Source organism: Carassius carassius, chromosome 44 (assembly GCF_963082965.1).
Source record: "Carassius carassius chromosome 44, fCarCar2.1, whole genome shotgun sequence".
NCBI classification, from domain to species: domain Eukaryota; kingdom Metazoa; phylum Chordata; class Actinopteri; order Cypriniformes; family Cyprinidae; genus Carassius; species Carassius carassius.
Genome location: NC_081798.1, coordinates 25,195,834 through 25,215,820, shown reverse-complemented (window position 1 = coordinate 25,215,820; position 19,987 = coordinate 25,195,834). Strand labels below are relative to the sequence as shown.

At 37.5% G+C, this 19,987-nt stretch overlaps 1 protein-coding gene across 2 annotated transcripts in view; it reads left to right on the top strand.

Moving 5' to 3' along the window:
* The first annotated feature begins 3,352 nt into the window (after positions 1–3,352).
* Positions 3,353–19,987, top strand: part of nckap1l (NCK associated protein 1 like) — a 52,973-nt gene continuing 36,338 nt past the window's right edge. The window contains exons 1-15 of one of the 2 annotated variants that reach the window (XM_059537031.1): positions 3,353–3,838; positions 4,986–5,096; positions 5,175–5,267; positions 13,498–13,554; positions 13,634–13,776; positions 14,622–14,712; positions 14,964–15,101; positions 15,257–15,305; positions 16,408–16,564; positions 16,679–16,735; positions 16,836–16,932; positions 17,102–17,211; positions 18,017–18,149; positions 18,251–18,332; positions 18,725–18,783. In XM_059537031.1, coding sequence (XP_059393014.1) covers positions 3,749–3,838; positions 4,986–5,096; positions 5,175–5,267; positions 13,498–13,554; positions 13,634–13,776; positions 14,622–14,712; positions 14,964–15,101; positions 15,257–15,305; positions 16,408–16,564; positions 16,679–16,735; positions 16,836–16,932; positions 17,102–17,211; positions 18,017–18,149; positions 18,251–18,332; positions 18,725–18,783 — 1,467 coding nt within the window. In that variant the 5' untranslated portion in view covers positions 3,353–3,748. Of the gene's footprint in view, positions 3,839–4,985; positions 5,097–5,174; positions 5,268–13,497; positions 13,555–13,633; positions 13,777–14,621; positions 14,713–14,963; positions 15,102–15,256; positions 15,306–16,407; positions 16,565–16,678; positions 16,736–16,835; positions 16,933–17,101; positions 17,212–18,016; positions 18,150–18,250; positions 18,333–18,724; positions 18,784–19,987 lie in introns of those variants that run through there. The other variant, XM_059537032.1, reaches the window with a different exon arrangement.

Genomic DNA, 19,987 nt, shown 5'->3' with positions numbered 1-19,987 from the left:
TTCAATCCAAGAATTAATGTAGGCTTTTATTCAATGAACATACATACAGCTCATTGAATATGGTCAACAACATCTCAGAGAAGTCAGGAGACTTGGATTGAACTGCTTGATCCATTTCTTTATTACTGGATCACTTTTACAAACTTTTTGGAGTATCAGGATTTTGTTTGCATGGACTTTCAATGGAAAGACAGAAATCTCTCAGATTCCATTAAAAATGTTTTCATTAGTGTTTCAGAAACGAATGAAGGTCACCTGAGTTTTGAAGGATGAGTGAGCAATGACAGAATTGTCACTTTTGAGTGAGCTGTCCCTTTAAGAGGCACTTCAGTGTCACAAGTACATATGCAATGTTGCAAGTAAAAAATGCAAAGTAAACAAAATGGTTGGCTGAATACACCAGCAATGAGCCTGAAGGATAACATGTGATATATGAAATACCCTGTTTATTCATTATTTAATACACTGTACTGATTAGAAAATCAGTTGTTTATTAATGAGAAATAAAGGAGACAGTCTGATACTATTTTCTGTATTTTTATTCACACCTTGACCAGTGCAAAAAACTTGATTTGCACAATCAAAAAAAAAAAAAAAGCCTACTGTTTGTTCACATAATTGAATGCAGCATTCATAATTTAGAAAATATATGCATATTAATTTATAAATAGACCAGCACCATGCATGGGTGCATGCAACCAATGACCAGGGTGCACTTGGATTTCGTGCAGACGTTAAAAGTGCAGGTGCCTTACCAGTATATTAAAGAAAAAGTAATCCAACAAAATAAAAAATAAATCAAATCCACCATTCCTCTTTTAAAAAGGGACCAACCCATGGTCTGATGAGCATCAGCATCATGTCCAGACAAACCACCTGCCACCTACAGAAAATCCCAACAGTAAAGCAAGGACTGGACTTGAAGACATCTGTCCATCAAGGGTTCCCTGTTCAACTTGACAGAGCGAGAGAGGATCTGCAAAAAAGAATGCCAGAAAATCCCCAAATCCAGGCAGGCAATTCTTATCACATCATACCCAAAAAGACTTCAGCTGTAATCGTTGTCAAAGGTGCTTCAACACGGTACTGAGTTAAGGATCTGGATACAAATGCAATGCCATATTTTATTTATTTATATATTAATTGCAAAGACAAATCTGTTTTCTGCATTCTCGTTATGTGATCATGTGATAACACTATGAAGTAAGATTAGAAAACAAATCCATGTGTGTAAAATTACACATCAGGAAACAGAAACACGTTCTAAAAGAAACAGAAATCAATGCAAATGTAGCCCATGACACAGTGAATTATTTTAGGACTGCATACACCAGTGCAAAATATTTAAAACTTCTGTGATGAAGCCCCTGAATGAAACACATGCAACACTCAAATCTCTAGAGACCATAGAGCACATATCACAGAAAATAAAACAGTGAGGATTTTACATTTGGTTGAATTAAAAGAGCATATAGGTGCCTTGAAGAACTACTGGTGGGGTTTAGTTTTGACAGGCCAAATAAGGTTATGATTGCAAAGCTCAAACTTGACTTCCCCAGAGTGAAATCCACCCATTGGCTCAGGGCTGAAATCAGCTGTGTGTGACTGCAGTCATTCTGAAAAACTCAAAAATGGAGTGAACAGCTTGTTTCATCAGTTCCACAAGAACAATCACTTACCATGACAAGCGGCAAAAAGAAAAACAGGGTAGGTCTTCACATTACATGGATCTTGGAGTATTTCACAGCTGGCTTGTAAGCCACAACAATAAGGCAGGATTCAGAATAAGTAGACTGTTAGATTAAGGTTAGAACTAGAATAAATTGACATGTAGTTTCAAAGTTACTTCACTGTATACTTTCGAAATAGCATGTTACCAAAAATAGATACATAAATTAAAACAAATCTCAAAGTATCACCAGTTTAGACTGTGGAGAAGGGGAGAAAATTAAAGGTCACTATCCTCTCACATGTGAATTCAGGCATCACATGTGATGAGCCAAGACCAATACCTAGAGATATACCAGCCCACAAAACAGGGTGGTTTTGGTGCAGTAAAAGCAGTGAAAATGTTTCCCTGTGTTAACTAAATCTTTGAAAAGCGAGACTGAAGAAGCATCTTGTACATTTACACCTCATGGATGCATCCTTTCTGTTGGATTTTGCCTAAAGGATGTTGTACTAGAACTGCCTGCATCTTTCAAGTTGTTTTATGATGTTTTAGGACTTCAATGACTGGAAATGAATGATCTTTAATCTTTCAACATGGTGATTTAAAAAGTCTGTGAAAGTGATTTTTTTTTGCATCTTCGGGATGGCACTTTAATGCAGCTTTCACTTGCAGAAAGTGAGCTTCTAGAGGGCACATAGGTAGTTACTTTAGGTACAGGGATGCAGAGCAAGCTGGTGAACACAGGTGTGAAATGCATTCTTTTTTAGCTCATTAACCACATCAACTCTGGGGACCCACCGGTGGGTCCAATATTGCATATGCCTAATTCTCAAAAAATCAAAATAACAGCTGAAGTGGTTAAAGACTAATCTTGAAGGCGCATTCTGGATTAATTGTAGAGATAGAACTGGTTGGAGGACCTGCCAATAGAGCATTGCAATAGTTCAGCCTGGACAGAACAAGAGCTTGAATAAGGAGTTGTGTTGCATGTTCTGAAAGAAAGGGCTTAATTATCCTAATGCTGAATAAAGCAAATCTGCAGGAACGGGCCGTTTTAGCAATGTGGTCTGAGAAAGTCATCTTATCACCAATCACATCTTTTTGAAGGAGTTAGGGTTAATGTGCTTAACTAGATGGTGAAATTGTGATAAAGTGATGGGTTTGTTAAAACTACAAGCAATTATCTTTTGGCAAGGTTGAGTTGAAGGTTATGGTCCTTCATCCAAGATGTGAGCAACTATTGTTGGATCATCAGGATGAAATGAGAGGTAGAGTTGAGTGTCATCAGCATAGCAGTGATATGAAAAACCATGATTATGAATGACAGAACCTAATGATGCCATGTAGACAGAGAAGAGAAGTGGTTCAAGAACTGAGCCCTGAGGCACCCCAGTAGTTAGATGTTGTGACTTGGGCACCCCACCCCTTTTCAAGTTGACCTTTGCCAATAGATACAACATACAACACAGGATGCATGCTGTGCTTAACAAAGTAATTATTAGTGGCCAAGCAACAATATTATTTAAGGTTTCCATAAATGTACATGACTAATAAAACCAATATAGACTGTAAAAAGTTACATCTTTCTTCTATCTAGACTCATAATGAGCAACATTATTCTTTATCATGTTGTTTCTAGCCTTCATTCACTCACCATGTCCTGTTCTGTGTTTTTTTTTTTTTTTTTTGTGCAATTTATTCACCAGAATTGTGCTGATGTTTATTTAAGTTCATTTGTTAAGTAACATGGGCTATAGAGGATTCAGTGAAACAGTGAAAGCTGATTTTCTTTGTACAGTCAAGAGCCACTGAGTAACTTCACTTGGAGGAAGAATGTTTTATTGGCTTATCTTTGCTCAGTAGAAGCCATAAATGGAGAAGAGATTAATCTAAATGTGAGACAGATGCAAGCTGAGCTAACGTGCTGACATGTGTCATAATACATGAGCAGCAGAAGTTCTGTAAGCACCGCCTTCTCTACAGAATGGGTGTCAGTGTTGATTTGGAGTCACCTTGATCTCTGAAGACTGCAGTGCTCACTGTTTCACTGAGGATCATATCATCTGGACCGGGATCATGGCCTACCAGTTAAAACTGGCTGAAAAACTGCTCATACTCAATGACCGGGGTCAAGGAGTGCTGATCAGGATGAACCACATTAAAAAGGTGAGAGGAAAATTGATTCTTGTAATATTCACAAACCCCTGAAAAAGACTAATAAAGGCAGGACTGATTTTTTTTTTCAATTGCAGTGAATATGTGACTGATTGACAAAAGACTGAATTGAATTAACTGCTATGTTTGTTGAATTGTTTGTAGAACCAAATGTTCAAATATCCCGCTGCTTTATTGATCACTAAGTGTTTTAAAGAATGTGTTTTTATAATCTAGATTGGTTTTAAACAGACATTATACCAATTCTATTCAGAGGGCTTTTAAAAGTATAATTTATGCATTGTGTTTTGTTATGTTTTCTGAAGAAAATATGTTCTATCTCAGTTTTGTAGAGAAAGAGGAAGTCCACAGAGGAAATTAACAGGACCTATCAGGCCTTTCTGTAAACCACATCTTCCTCATATACATGTACATTTACATTTAGTCATTTTGCAGAGACCAAGTTTCTGTGTCGGACATTCCGCCTACTTTTCTTCAGTGACTGTGACTCGTGCTGTAAAGGCTAAATGTTATGCAGGCCTCTACACAAGGTTAAAAATAATTTGTATATATGCTTGATATCCACAGTAAAATTGGGCACTTCATAATGTCTCATGTCGAGTCAAGTACCGTATCATTCATCTGATTTTCACCGAATTTTCCTCAGATCATCTTCAGAGCATGCCATACGTTTGTGATAAAAAAAAAAAATACATGACATTAGGTTACAAGTGATTGTATGAAGCATTTACTTTTTTTTCCACAAAGGTGACAGACATTAATTTGTTTTAAATCCTTGTGTATTGTGAATACAAAACTCTATTTTTGAAAGTATGAGGAGGATGGCTTCCCCAGAGTTTATTTTCTTCCTCATTTATCTGAATCATCTTTCTTTTTGCTCACTGAGGATTTTTAAGGTGTACTTACTGTCATTCTGCTTTAGAATTATTTGTATTTTTAAAAGTAAAATAGAAATAAAATTTAATTGAATGGGAGGCCAGAAATTCTGTTAAAAATCATGTAATGTTTCATGATCATGTTCTGATCAAGGCATCCTTCATCATTCATCACTGAGGGGCAAGAATGTTTTCGGATGGTTTGGCATTCTGGGCTTTTATGTTATGTTTATCATGTGTATGTTTTTTCTAATTCTTTTTAGTTATGCACAGACCCAAAGCGAAGACCATCATACTTTACTGACAAAAGCATGGAATCTGCCACAAAATATATCAACAAAAAATTTCCCAACGTTGACATCAGGGGTGGCAGTGTGAGTATTCACAAATAAAAAGTCATTCATTGATGTCTTTGTATTTGGCTCAAATCTTTTTTCAATATGTTTCTGCAGCAACATCTGAGCAGCATACAGAAGCAGAAGTCAGCCATATTGGAGAGCCTGCTCAGTCATTACGAGTCTTTCATAGATGTCATGGAGTTCAGGGTAAGCATTTCAACAGGTTAAACTCCTTGTTAAGTTGGCAAGTTCATTTAGTGGCCATTTAAGTAATATTGTTAGGCAGCAGTTTCTAGTCATGCAAGTACAGCTTAATCTACTTAAAATGGGAAAAGACCCATTTTTAAAGACTCACAGAAGGATAAAAGACTACATTTTTACAGCTGTTTGCAAAGAAAAGAAAAGATTCAGTAACATCATATCAAATGAGCAACCCTAGTGAAAAAATAAATATACCTATTTGTATTTAAAATATAGTTATTTTAAGATAAGTATACTAAAAATAGATTTACATGTCTACACTCTAAAAACTGCTGTGTTGAAAACAACCCAATTTAGGTTATTTTGGCAAACCAGCGCTGGGTCAAAAAGGGACGAACTCAACGCTGGGTTATTTTAACCCAACCAGTTGGGTTTTTACGTTTAACCCAGCCTGCTGGGTTGCTTTTTTATAGTTTAAAATTACTACATTGCAGGGTTTCAAAAACCAGACCGGGTGTTTTTTATCACTGTATTTCAGAAGGAAATCTACTGTATTTAGAAAATGCTCGATTTCATTTTCGCATGTAATGCTTGATAAGGAAGTGTTTGTGAGCTCAGCGCTGCTTTGCAGCCGTTACCTGAGAAACCTCTTCCTCTCCCGCTCTTAAAGCATCCTGCTGGCTGAAAATTAACTTGCGGAGTGCCACCACCAATTGAGTGTAAGGATGTAGAAAACACTGCATTGACAGGCTAAAATGAAGCCAAATTGAGTTAGGCATTAAACCTACAAATCTTGTTCATTTTAAAAATCACTTTTACACAAAAATAATAACTATCATAGGGTAAATATTAAAAACAAGAGAAAAATCAAAAAGAAACATATAAGAAGAAATGCAGAAAAGTATGCCATTAACAGCTACAGAGTTCATAAATAAAGCATTGAACATTTGTTGAATATAACTTAAGATCAAATCAGACTTTGTTAAATTTCATATATTGTATAAAAATATATGAAAACACTATTATACAATAAATGTACAATTAGTTAAGTTCTTTACAAACTATTCTGGCATGACAGTACACAAATAAATCACAACATTAACTCTGATATTATAACATTTAATCATCCAGGGCAGCGTCATCCTTTAAAACCACTGCTGCATCAGTTTAGAGGAAAGGACGTACTCTTCTTGACCAGCGTTCATCCCAATCCCAGTCACCACCTGTTCTTCATTAGTGGTCTAAAAAGAGAAACACATTTGAAAAAATAAAACATTTAATTAAACTATCCATTTTCAGGTAGAGGTGTATTCACATCCGTAAGGACAGGTAAATAATCTGTGTTAAAGTTTTAACACTTTGTGTGGTTGTTTAATGTCTCGGTCCACCACAGGCTCCAGAAGGCTATAATGGCATCACTAGTGTGAGGGCAAGTAATATTGTTTGAATAAATATATTGCTTTCAGAAACTACTTTACTGAAACATTAAAACAGACATGACATTCACATACCTCACAAATGTTCATGTACGTGGAGGGCTGCTCTTCTAATGGTTAATTCACCAAATAATGAAAATGGTCATAATTTACTCTTCCCCATATTGTTCCAGACTCATACAAACTCTGCTAATTTTTGGAACAAAAATAAATATTTTTTATATTCTCTTAATTTGTGTCCTCCATTGCTAGTCTGGGAGACCAATATTTTATTTTGAACATGTTTGCTATCATATCATTTCAGATTTATTCATATATAAATATCCGAATGAATTACTTCTACAATAACTCTGTATTTATGAGGCTTGAAAATACTGATTATCTAATATAAAAATATAACCAATAATAATAGGCTAATAATAATAATAATATACAAATATTATGAGAAAAGTCTATCAGTTAATGGATTTACAAGACTGTAGGATGGATAAAAATATTTTCTTGTAGGCCTATTTTATATTATGAATTTTATGTATGTAACATTTATTCATGATAAACTTCAACTCAATGCTGACTATCACACATAATACAGTCCGGTAGCCAAGGGTGATGGTTAATAATTTAATATTATAATAATTTCTATAATAAATGATATAATCATTTCTTATTTCAAAATAAAATATTAATAAATCCATCTCTTATAATCCCGGGTTGCTGTGGTCACACAGGTTTGTTTACACATTATAGAAAAATATTTTGTTCCCTCAACATAAGAAGTCGTGGCCACGAAAAAAGGATGTTATTCTCGACATAAGGATGTCGTTACCTCGAAAAAGTGATCTTCTGACCACGACATAATATCACGTTCCCACAAGTTAATATGTCGTGGCCACAACGTAGAAACAAAGAAAGAAGTTCTGTATGTTCACATTCTTCTACCAACAAATGGAACTGTCTGTGTTTTAGTAAAATAAAACTAATGTTTTGCCAGTTTATGCAATTGTTTCCTGCAGTGAGAATGACAGCTCATGTCAGATAAAATGGAAGCCAGATATTCTGCATGTAATATCAATATAAAAAATGTGTCTGCTGACTTTAACAGCTTCAAGTTTAATGCACTTTTGTTTTGTGTTCTCAGGCCATTTCACGTGTTTTTATTTTAATTTTATTTTTTTTAACAAACTGCTTACTGCGCCTATATTAAAGGGGTCATATGATGTTGCTAAAAAGAACATTATGTTGTGTATTTGGTTTAAGGTTAAAAAAACCCATTATTTTTCATATAATGTACATTATATGCTTCTCCTCTATGCCCCACTTTTCAGAAATGCGTTGATTTATACAAAGATTATTGCTCTGAAAAGCGAGGTGTGCTCTTATTGGCCAGCTATCCAGTGCATTGTGATTGGCTCAATTGTGATTGGTTCAATAATGAGTTCCTAGGCAGGGGTTTATGGGAAATTAAATCCAGGGTGTACTGTGTCGCGTGAAAGTCTGTGTGGTGAATAAACGGATGTGTAGTGACCGGATCATGACATAGACCCCCCAAAGAGTGGCTTCCAGATGCTCTAAACAATCTAGGAGGGCGGTGGAGCAGAGGTGGAACAGGGGGAGGGGCAGAGGGCCAGGTCTTTGTGGAAGTGGAGTGGCCAGGGACCGGGGCAGACCAGAGCAGAGCAGAGCAGGAAGCCAGGGTGGAGCAGGCGGAACTGGAGCCCTTCCTGGGCTTAACTGGGGAACAAGAGCCCACTGGGCAGAGCTGGAGTCCACTAGGGCAGAGCAGGTGGAGCTGGAACTCACCAGGGGGAGAGCTGGAGCCCACCAGGGCAGAGCAGGTGGAGCTGGAACCCACCAGGGTGGAGCAGGTGGAGTTGGAGCCCACCTGGGCAGAGCAAGGGGAGCTGGAGCCCACCAGGGTGGAGCAGAGGACCACCACAGCTGAGCAGAAGGGACAGAAGCCCACCAGGGTGGAGCAGAGGACCACCACAGCCGAGCAGATGGGACAGAAGCCCACCAGGGCAGAGCAGAGATGCACCACAGTGGAGTCGATGGCACAGGAGAGCATGTCTGGCCAGGTAGGACTGAAACAGAGAACATAAACAGGTTAATGGCGGCCTCCGTGGCCATGATGAGATGGTAAGAGAGTTCCCAAATGGCCTCCATAGCCATGACAGGGTAGGACGAGAGTTCATAGACAGCCTCCGTGGCCATGACAGGACCAACAGTGAGTTGGTTGATGGCCTCCGTGGCCATGATAGGATAGGACAAGTATTCATAGATGGCCTCCATGGCCATGATAGGATAGGACGAGTATTCATAGACGGCCTCCATGGCAGGACAGGCACTGAGTTCATGGATGGCCTCCGTGGCCGTGACAGGACAAGCAGTGAGTTCCTGAGTGGCCTCCGTGGCCATAACAGGACAGGCAATGAGTTCATGGATGGATACTACTGACACCTCTGAAGGTTCTGCAGCAGTTGCCACCACCTCTGGAGGTTCCACAGCAGTAACAGTCTCCTTGACATCAATACAACAGGCTGAGAGAACATGGAAGTTCAGATGCGATGTTACGAGGCTCTGGATGATCTGTTGTGGTAAGATGTAGCTCTGGAAGATCTGTAGAGACGTGATGAAGTTCTGGAAGATCGGTAGTGATTTGACTGGGTTCATAAAGATCAACTGTGACTTGACCTTGTTCACGAAGATCGAATGTGACTTGACTTTGCTCTTGAAGATCAACGGTGAGTTGACTTTGTTCGCGAAGATCAACTTTGACTTGACTTTGTTCACGAAGATCAACGATGACTTGACTCATGAAGTTTAACTGTGGTTTTACTTGACTCATGGGTGTCAATGTCAACGTGACTTGACTGGACCTTGATTCTGGAAGATTGACAGTGACTTGATTTTTCTCACGAAGATCAACTGTGGCTTGACTTGACTCATGAAGTTCAACTGTGATTTTACTTGACTCATGCAGTGGCACTGGGCTGGCGGCCATCTTGTGCAGAGGTGCTGGACTGGCGGCCATCACAGGACGAGGCTCAGGAGTGGTTGATACTGCAAAAGTGCCCTGTTCCTCCTCCACAACACCCACAGTTTATGCAGAGCTGCTCAGTTGGAGTGCCAGATCAATGTAAAACTGCAGAGTCCAGTGAGGATCGTGCAAAGGCATGAGTGAGCCGAGAGGCTCAGATAGGCCACCACGAAAAAATATCATCAGGCATATCTTGTCCATGATGGGACAAATGGGACAAATGGGCCAACTCAACAAAGTCCCTCACATAGTCCTTGATGGGCCGAATTCCTTGACGTAAACACATAAGTTGGGCTACTGGGTTCATGAATGACCTGGATGTACTCTTTAAGGATGCTGGATCCTGGTTTGGCGAAGTCTTCTGTAACGGGGAGTCAGAGACGTTCGGATCCATATGCAGTAGTTTATTATAGAGAATGGTCAAACAGGCAGAGATGAGAAAACAGCGTCCGGTATGTCAAGGGAAACCCAAAATCAGAAACAGTAACAAGCAGAGGTCGGGGCAGGCAGCAGAGAATCACAGTCGGTATAACAATCCAAAGTCAAAGACGGAAGGAGCAAACACTAGGAAACCGCTCGGAAATGCCAGACAGAACTAAACAAGACTTCGCAATGTGAGTGTGGATGAGTGCAACCTTTATAATGTCACTGATAGGAAACAGGTGAGGTTCAATAATGAGGTCCTAGGCAGGGGTTTAAGGGAAATGAAGTCCAGCATGTACTGTGTCATGTGAAAGTCTGAGTGGTGAATAAACGGATGTGCAGTGACCGAATCATGACAGAATCGATGTGTTTTTGTGAGAAAAATAACCATATTTAAAACATAATAATCAATTTAATCTAGTTTGCACTCACTGTAGTACAGGGAAGCAGTTCCGAGCAAATGACGTATGAGGTCATTAGTCATTAATGGGCTAATTTTCATTTTTGGGTGAACTAACCATCTCTTAAACACATTTAAGTGTAATTGGGTTTATGCTGGGTGAATTCGGCATTTCAAAAATTTAATGCAAAAAGAATATTTAAAGTGTACAAAAGTATGCTTTAAATAGTTCCACTTTAGCACAAACAAGTATATGTATTAAAACTTTAGTTGAACTTCTATCACTATTTGCACCAGTATGAATAAGAAGCTATTTGGTGGTATTTATAGTGGTGCAAACTGTGGCAATAGACAGACACTAAAGATAAAGTTAAAGTTGCAATAACCTAAAAATGTCTATTAAATTAAATGTAAATGTATGTCTTAATTTTGTCCCTGACTTGTGTATAGCTATAGTAACAGTTTGCAAATGCTTGACCTTACATTTTTTTAAAGTGGCAATGTTATATGAAATCATATAAAAATAAAAATGAAAATCACCAAGTATATCTCACATATCCCCATCCGACATTTGTGAATGTGCATAATATGACAAATGTGTCTCAATGTTACATCAGCAAGGTACATCTTTCAATATTACTGGAGCTAAACCTAAAAAGGTCCCAATAACATTTGTCTCAGCCTGATGGTGAGAAAATGCCCAGAAGCTAGCAGCTGACTTCAGCACTTTAGCTGGGGATTTTTGAGGAAAAATATTTATAGATTAGTTGATAAAATATTTGCGAGGCTTATGGCAGTGTGCCTTAATATTAGAGTTTAAAAAAGTGTTTTGAAGTTCCACTACATTCCAAATTTGAACATAAACTAATGCTTTACTAACAATGTATTTTTTATTACATTTATATTTACATTTATTCATTTAGCAGACGCTTTTTTCCAAAGCGACTTACAGATGAGGACAGTGGAAGCAATCAAAAACAACAAAAAGAGCAATGATATATAAGTGCTATATCAAGTCTCAGTTAGGTTAACACAGTACACATAGCATGGGATTTTAAATAATATAATATAAAGAAAACAGATAGAATAAAAAAAAAGAATAGAGCAATCTAGTGTTAGAGATCTTTACACACACACACACACACACACATACAATTGCATAATAAATGAAAAGAAAATAGAATACAAAAAGATTAGAAAGGTAGTTAGATTTTTTTTTAAAGAATAGAATTAGAATAGTGAGTGTTAAAGTTAGAGGGTCAAATAAAGATGGAAGAGATGTGTTTTAAGCCGATTCTTGAAGATGGCTAAGGACTCAGCTGTCCGGATTGTGTTGGGGAGGTCATTCCACCAGGAGGGAACATTTAATTTAAAAGTCCGTAAAAGTGACTTTGTGCTTCTTTGGGATGGCACAATCAAGCGACGTTCACTTGCAAGCTTCTAGAGGGCACATAAGTCTGAAGTAACAAATTTAGGTAAATGGGTGCAGAGCCAGTGGTAGTTTTGTAGGCAAACATCAATGTCTTAATTTTATACGAGCAGCTATTGGAAGCCAGTGCAAATTGATAAATAGAGGTGTGACATGTATTCTTTTTGGCTCATTAAAAATTAATCTTGCTGCCGTGTTCTGAATTAATTGTAAAGGTTTGATAGAACTGGCTGGAAGACCTGCCAAGAGGGCATTGCAATAGTCCAGCCTGGACAGAACAAGAGCTTGAACAAGGAGTTGTGCAGCATGTTCCGAAAGAAAGGGCTTGATCTTCTTAATGTTGAATAAAGCAAATCTGCAGGATCGGACAGTTTTAGTAATGTGCTCTGAGAAAGTCAGCTGATCATCAATCATAAGTCCAAGGCTTCTAGCTGTTTTTGAAGGAGTTATGGTTGATGTGCCTAACTTGATGGTGAAATTGTGATGAAACGATGGGTTTGCTGGAATCACAGGCAGTTCTGTCTTGGCAAGGTTGAGTTGAAGGTGATGGTCCATCATCCAGGAAGAAATGTCTGTTAGACAAGCTGAGATGCGAATAGCTACCATCGGATCATCAGGATGGAATGAGAGGAAGAGTTGAGTGTCATCAGCATAGCAGTGGTATGAAAAGCCATGTTTCTGAATGACAGAACCTAATCATGCCATGTAGACAGAGAAGAGAAGTGGTCCAAGAACTGAGCCCTGAGGCACTCCAGTAGTTAGATGTTGTGACTTGGACACCTCACCTCTCCAAGATACTTTGAATTACCTATCTGATAGGTAAGACTCAAACCATTGAAGTGTGGTTCCTGAGATGCATTTTGCCAGTAGGGTTGATAGGAGGATCTGGTGGTTAACTGTGTCAAAAGTAGCGGACAGATCAAGCATGATAAGTACTGAAGATCTGGATTACGCTCTTGCCAGTCTTAGATCTTCAACAACTGAGAGCAAGGCATTCTCAGTTGAATGTCCACTTCTGAAGCCAGATTGCTTGCTGTCAAGGAGGTTGTTGTGTGTGAGAAATGTAGAGACTTGATTGAACACAGCTCGTTCAAGTGTTTTTGCAATGAAAGGAAGAAGGGAAACTGGTCTGTAGTTCTCTAAAAGAGGTGGGTTGAGGGTGGGTTTCTTAAGTAGTGGAGTTATACGTGCCTGTCTAAATGATGAGGGAAAAACACCAGTGTGGAGGGATGTGTTGATGATGTGAGTGAGTGCAGGTACAACTGCAGAAGAAATGGCTTGAAGGAGATGAGATGGAATAGGATCAAGCTGGCAAGTTGTAGGGTGATTAGAAAGGATGAGTTTTGAGACTTCTGCCTCAGAGAGTGAAGAGAAATATTTATACATATTATAAAACTTAATATGTAATGCGACTGATTTATTCTTTGATATATTTTCATTATTCTTGTTACAGTATCTTAAATTTGTTTTTAATCAGTATTTATTTATTAACGCATATATTTTCTCTTTAGGACCATGTTTATGAGTTGCTCAACACAATAGATGCCAGCCAGTGCTACTTTAACATAGTAAGTATGACTCTTGAATACAAGATAAAAAAATCAAAGGATTGCTTTTACATGAATCTGTGGTCATAATCCATTTCAGGCTGTAAATTTTGACTTCACCAAGAACTACCTGGACCTTATCATCACCTACGCCTCAGTCATTCACATGTTGTCTCGCATTGATGACAAGAAGGCAATTGCTGGAATGTATAACTGTGCATATGAGTACTCGAATGGAAACAGGTAACACACCATGTGACCACATTTTTAGACACAGTGCTTTTGGACAGCTGTATGTACAAACATTCTTATAAAAGTTCATAAGTATTTTACAGTTTGGTGGCAAACTGTAAATGGCTTTTCTTTCAGATGATGTGATATCAGATCATTTGCCAGTTTGATCATTTCCAAAAATACAGGAAATGTAAACATTGCTTTTCCTGGCTACATTTCTTTTTGTATATGTTCATGTGTCTTTATCTGTTCTGACAGTCATTGTGTAAACATGAATCTACACAAACTTACATTTAAGCAACATAAACAACTAACATGTATTCGTATTCAATATCTTGTAGTGGATTCTCATAACCATGACATTGTTTTATCAATCTTTTTTGCTTCCATTAATGTTCAGTTTAATTAAACTCTGCATTCTATTACATTCTAAAAATTCATTTAATTTTCACACAGCCAAATCTGAGGGTTTTACTGAGCAGATTTATGCAGCTAGAGACTGATCATTGTTTTACTTGACATTCACTATTATATTTTTATATGACTATTATTACTACAATAAATCAAGTACTAAGTACATCAAGTACATCCACATTATCAACTGGCTGCCCAGAGATTTTATTGGCTTGTATTTGTCTGTTTAAGCACCCAAAAGTCCTTGGCTGAAAAGCATAATACAAATTCAGAAATATTTATGTGAGTGTGATAGAATATCAGTACCATAGGGATCTCCAGTGGCCAAAATAAAACATTAAAAGGCAAAAACCCTGACAGAAATATATAATAATACACTATATGATTATGTGTGTGTATGTGTGTGTGTATGTGTGTGTGTGTGTTATAACTATGTACAGTGATCCCTCATTCCCTCGACTTGGTCAGATGTTTATAGAGTATGACCATCCCTGGAAAAAGCTTTCAGAGGAGTTTGGTCCCCACACCAAGGTCAGTCCCCTTTAGATACCGTTTTAGATACCAAACATATTTCCATATGTTTAAATGTTGGTAACAAATATATTCTAGTGCTTAGCACATACAGCCCAGTTTCTGTTGGCTGTGCAGCCATATTAAAGAGAACTGAAACCTAGTGAATATTGGATAGATTTAACTTAAAAAAGAAATGCTTAAGTATAGACATTCTAGTCTTAAAGTGCTTCAGTTGCAGGGTTAATATGAATATCTGTGTTGTTGATCAGTCTGTGACAGAGGCTCTCCTCTCACTGTCCATGGTATATCCACGGAGGAATCTTTCTGCTGACCAGTGGCGCAACGCTCAGCTCTTGTCTTTGCTGGCGTCCCCCGCTGCCATGCTCAGCCCTGCATGCTGTGATACAGTATGAACATCTTCCACTGTGTAGATCATCCGTTATCTGTTCAGCTGTGTGGTTTAGCTTGGCTTTTTACATTACTGATCATGACACCATGGACTAATCAATCAGTTGTGAATTGGCTGTTTGTATAAAGGACTGACACTGAACATTGTTTTCAGATGGCTTGTGAGTATCTGTCCTTGGAGGCGATGGAGCGCTGGATCCTTAGTGAGTATATATCACGTACAGTACAGGGACACATGCAATTTCAGTACAATTAGTGCTGTCACGATATTAGATTTTCACAACACAGTTAGAGTGGCCAAAATAATTCATGATATCGATATATCACAATGTCTATAGAAACCTTGGGCAATCAACCAAATTAATTTTTACTTTGATTATTTCGTTTTTCTTTTTACCAATGAACATATGCATGCTAATAAACACAGGGCACATGCATTTTCACTTCTTCTTCAGGTCACAGCTGACCTGAGACTCTGGTTTCTGTGTCTTCTTTGAAGCTACCTATGAATTAACAAGAGAGAAAATACTGTTAAGTTCAACAGTAGGATGAACAAATATTCATATCAAAACTGATTCTTTAACCTGTTAACTTGCGAACCCGTATTTTAATGTCTTTAACCTATAGATGTGTCGGCGCCAATGAAGTCATACAGTTAACATGCTTCTAATTCAGTATTAATGTGCGTCTTGATGAGGCATTAAGTGCATGGCACTGCGAACAACTTTCTCATTTTTCAGAGTTTAATGTAGCAATGTGGTCACTCAGTTTCACTAGATTTATTTTAATCATGTAACAGATCTGAACAAAGAAATCAAGTGCTACGCACATGTATTTGGCATGATTACTTGATTGCAAATACAAATACAAAAATTAGACAAGTGAAGAAAACATGGTACTTCTTAAAATAATCACCCCTTTAAAATATATGAACACAGGAAAATTATGTTAACAGGTTAATGTAACGTTTCCCATTCCATGACAAGTAAAATAATGGCAAATTCTCATTGTCTAATATTGAACATGGTTCTTCTCGGAGTAGCATGGCTGCGAGCTGCGTCTTCTTCTTGTTTGACAGGTGTCAGTATTAATATGCAATACTGCCACCAGGGAAGTCAATCATTTACTGGCACTGGAGTAGGCTATTTGCGTTTTTTGTTATCATAAGAGAGCAAGTAACCACAGAAGCAACAAATAAAACATTGAACTTGGGTCTCATTCACTATCCATGTGTGAAATCTGTGTACAAATGTTTACACAGATTTTGAGATATAAATGTGTTCTCTGCTATCTTATGGTTGTCAGTTGGCTTCCTGTTGTGCCATAGCAGTCTAAATACCAATGCTAACTCTCAGAATTTATGGAAGATGGCCCTCCGTAATGGCCTGTACATCACAGTCATCAGAGATGAGGTTCTCAACATACACAAGCTCTCGGAGGACTTCTTTGACAGTCTCAAAGGGTAAAGTATGCATACAGTTCAATGCAGACAGCATGTATGCTTCTTTAAGATTTTATCATATTCACAGAATATTCACAGAATAAACAGTTTGTCTTCACATTTGTTTATTTCCAGATACAGTAAGCGTATTCCTGACATCAAAGAATGTAAAGAGTATGTCATTACTAACTGGTGAGCATCTTAAGTTTTTCAAATGTCCCAAATGGGCATCAAGCTTTTAATAGACTCCAGACTTCAGACTAAATGTTCACCCATCTCACGGGTTTTCCAGCGGGGCAGCGCGGAGAGAGAAGCGCAACTTCCTGAGAAATGCCCTGAAGGAACTTATCAAGGTTTTAGAAGATGAACCTGCATTGCTTGGACCTAAGGTTTCAACTGGTCTTTTACTTTATTATTATTAGTAGTAGTAGATTTTGAATTGAATTAAATGCTATTATTATTATTTGCTATTTTTAAATGAGAATAAATGGCAATAATGTAGTGTGGTAGGACACACATGAACCCAAATGAACTGAATAGTATATGTGCTCCCTTTAGGCTTTGTTTGTGTTCATGGCGCTGTCGTTCTCCCGTGATGAAGTGCTCTGGCTTGTGCGTCATGCTGAGAACATCCCCAAAACCAAAACCCCAGAGGACTACGCAGATTCGTAAGTTTCACTGAGCTACAGTATTAGAGGAGCATTCCACATTCAACACATCGGCCATATATGTGACCTTCTCCATTATTATTAATTCACTGTTCACTTATCAGTTCATTTTAATTTACCAACAAACCAAACATTTTATGCAAAACATATTTCCAAAAAGGTTATCATGGAAATATCAGAAAAGGACAGTGGAGTAACAGACTGAATGTCAGACATTAATTTTAAGGTCTTTACATCATAATCTGAGTGTTATTAAATATTATTATGTGTCAGTACTGGATCAGTATTTCAGATTCATTATTTAACTAAAACACAATCAATGTATTTTTCTTATTTCATTACTGTCACACAATACCTGTGTGGCATAAATGTCATCCCACTGTTCTGGGTGTGTGTTCACGGTGTGTGTGTGTGTGTGCACTTTGGATGGGTTAAATGCAGAGCATGAGTTCTGGGTATGGGTCACCTGTATGTCACGTCACTTTCACTTCACTTTTTTTCACTTCCAATAGTAAAATCTGTATCACATATAAAAGCCGTTCAAGTTGAAGAAAGATGTGATCAGACAAAAAAATAGTTTGTTTTGACCTTTACACAAACTTTTTAAGTTTTAAAGTAGTCAAAAGTGCCTTTAACTTAAGAATCATACATGGTTGTATTATGTATTCTTTTCTAAAAATAAACGTGAAGCACTGGTGACTTTGTAAACTTGGAAAGACTTTTATTTTAATATTCACTTCACAGATTGTTCTGTGAAATTCACCTTTCCTATGTTCATATGCAAAAGTTTTTTTTTTTTGTACAGCCAGATGGCAGAGCTCCTCTACTACATGGAAAAGCTGCACACTCTCTTGGCTCAATACAGATATGTTATACAACGCTACCATCTTCAGTACTTGTCACAGTATGATGCTCTAGTGCTGAATGACATCATTCAGGTACTCCAGCACATGGCACTGCTCACTGGAGCACAAAAAATGTTCTGCATTGCTATAGGAAGGTTTGCAGTTTTGCTTTATTTTCTATCTTCTCATTTCAGGGTATGTACGTCTGTCCGGAGGAAGAATCAGTTCTTATGTCGTCATTTGTCTCAACTCTGTCTGCAATGAGTCTCAAGCACTGTGAGTTCTTTTTCTGATTTCTTTAAGCAGACTGTATACTCTGTGTATAGGTAGCGTTATTAGTGAGTGTTGTGACTGCTTAATTGGGTTGGATTTGTTTGGATTTGTAAACTCTGAAATTAGAATTTGTTCTATTAGCTTTGTGCTACTGGCCTCTGGAAAAAGTATATTTTGTAAATAGTATTGAGGTTTGTTTGGTATGTGTAGTTTAAGGTACACTTCATATTTAAGAAATAGATATGATATGACTGAAGCGAATATTGTTCAACTGTCATCTTACGGCATCTTTGATAAAAATGTGTAACATGAATTCAAATACAATTGTTACATACAGATATATATGTATAGAAATAAATAATAATGCTTTCTTTTTTGCTGATCTTTTTATACAGTGGATGCAGGAGAAGGGTTTGACCTGAAATCATTCAGACTGGACTGGTTAAGACTGCAGGTATGGCTTAAGCAAAACTGAATTAATTTGAAGCCTAAATAAGAAAAGAAAACAGGCAAAATTTTAATTATGTAGGAAGACCTTTGGCTAGTGTTTAACCCAACAAGATAAATGTTCCTAATTGGTTCTGTGTTTATATTATTATTATTATTATTATTATTATCATAGCAATTTATTTAGCAATTTAAAGTCTTTTTTTTCTTTAAAACTAAGTCTTTATTTTCATTTTGCACATAATGTATAACATAGATACATCCACTATGTTTGTTTTCGTGGCCTTCAATTTGCACTCTTGTAGGACAACATTGGGTAGGATGGAATAATGTGTTGTTGTTCTTTTCAGTAAAATAAAGATGATTACATTTGATTATTCAAAGAAATAATCGGCCATTAAATTAAATTAGCAAAATAATCTGTACTTGCAGCCATATTTTGTATAAACATGTCTGGCAAATGAATAAATGCAAGTAAGGGTAAATTACAAGATCATGGAAAAGGTCTTTATTTTTTGTAATTTAATTAAAAAAAGCAAACTTTCTTATATTCTAGATTCATTGCACACAAACTGAAATATATACTTTTTTCTCAATGGGTACGACTTACAGCTTAGAAAAATGTTAAATTCAATATCTCAAAAAATGTGAATATTCCATTTTGAGCTTGAATAGTTTGATTAATTTTGAGTATAAATACTGGGAACCTCTTGGGTTAGTTTAGAACATGCAACCACAATTATGGGAAAGACTACTGACGTGACAGTTGTCCAGAAGACTATCATCGAATCTCTCCTCAAGGAGAGTAACCACAGAAGGTCATTGCTGAAAGGGCTGGCTGTTCACAGAGTGCTGTATCAAAATATATTCATAGAAAGCTGACTGGAAGGAAAAAGTGTGGTAGGAAAAGGTGCACAAGCTACAGGGATGACCACAGCCTTCGCAAGATTGTCAGGAAAAGCTGATTCATGAACTTGGGAGAGATTCACAAGGAGTGGACTGAAGCCAGAGTCAGCGCATCAAGAGTCACCACACTCAGACGTCTTCAGGAAAAGAGCTACAGCTGTCACATTCCTAGAGCCAAGCAACTCCTGAACCAGAAAAACTGTCAGGAGCATTTCACCTGGGGTAAGGAGAAAAAGAACTGGACTGTTGCTCAGTGGTCCACAGTCCCCTTTTCAGATTAAAGTAAATGTAGCATTTCATTTGGA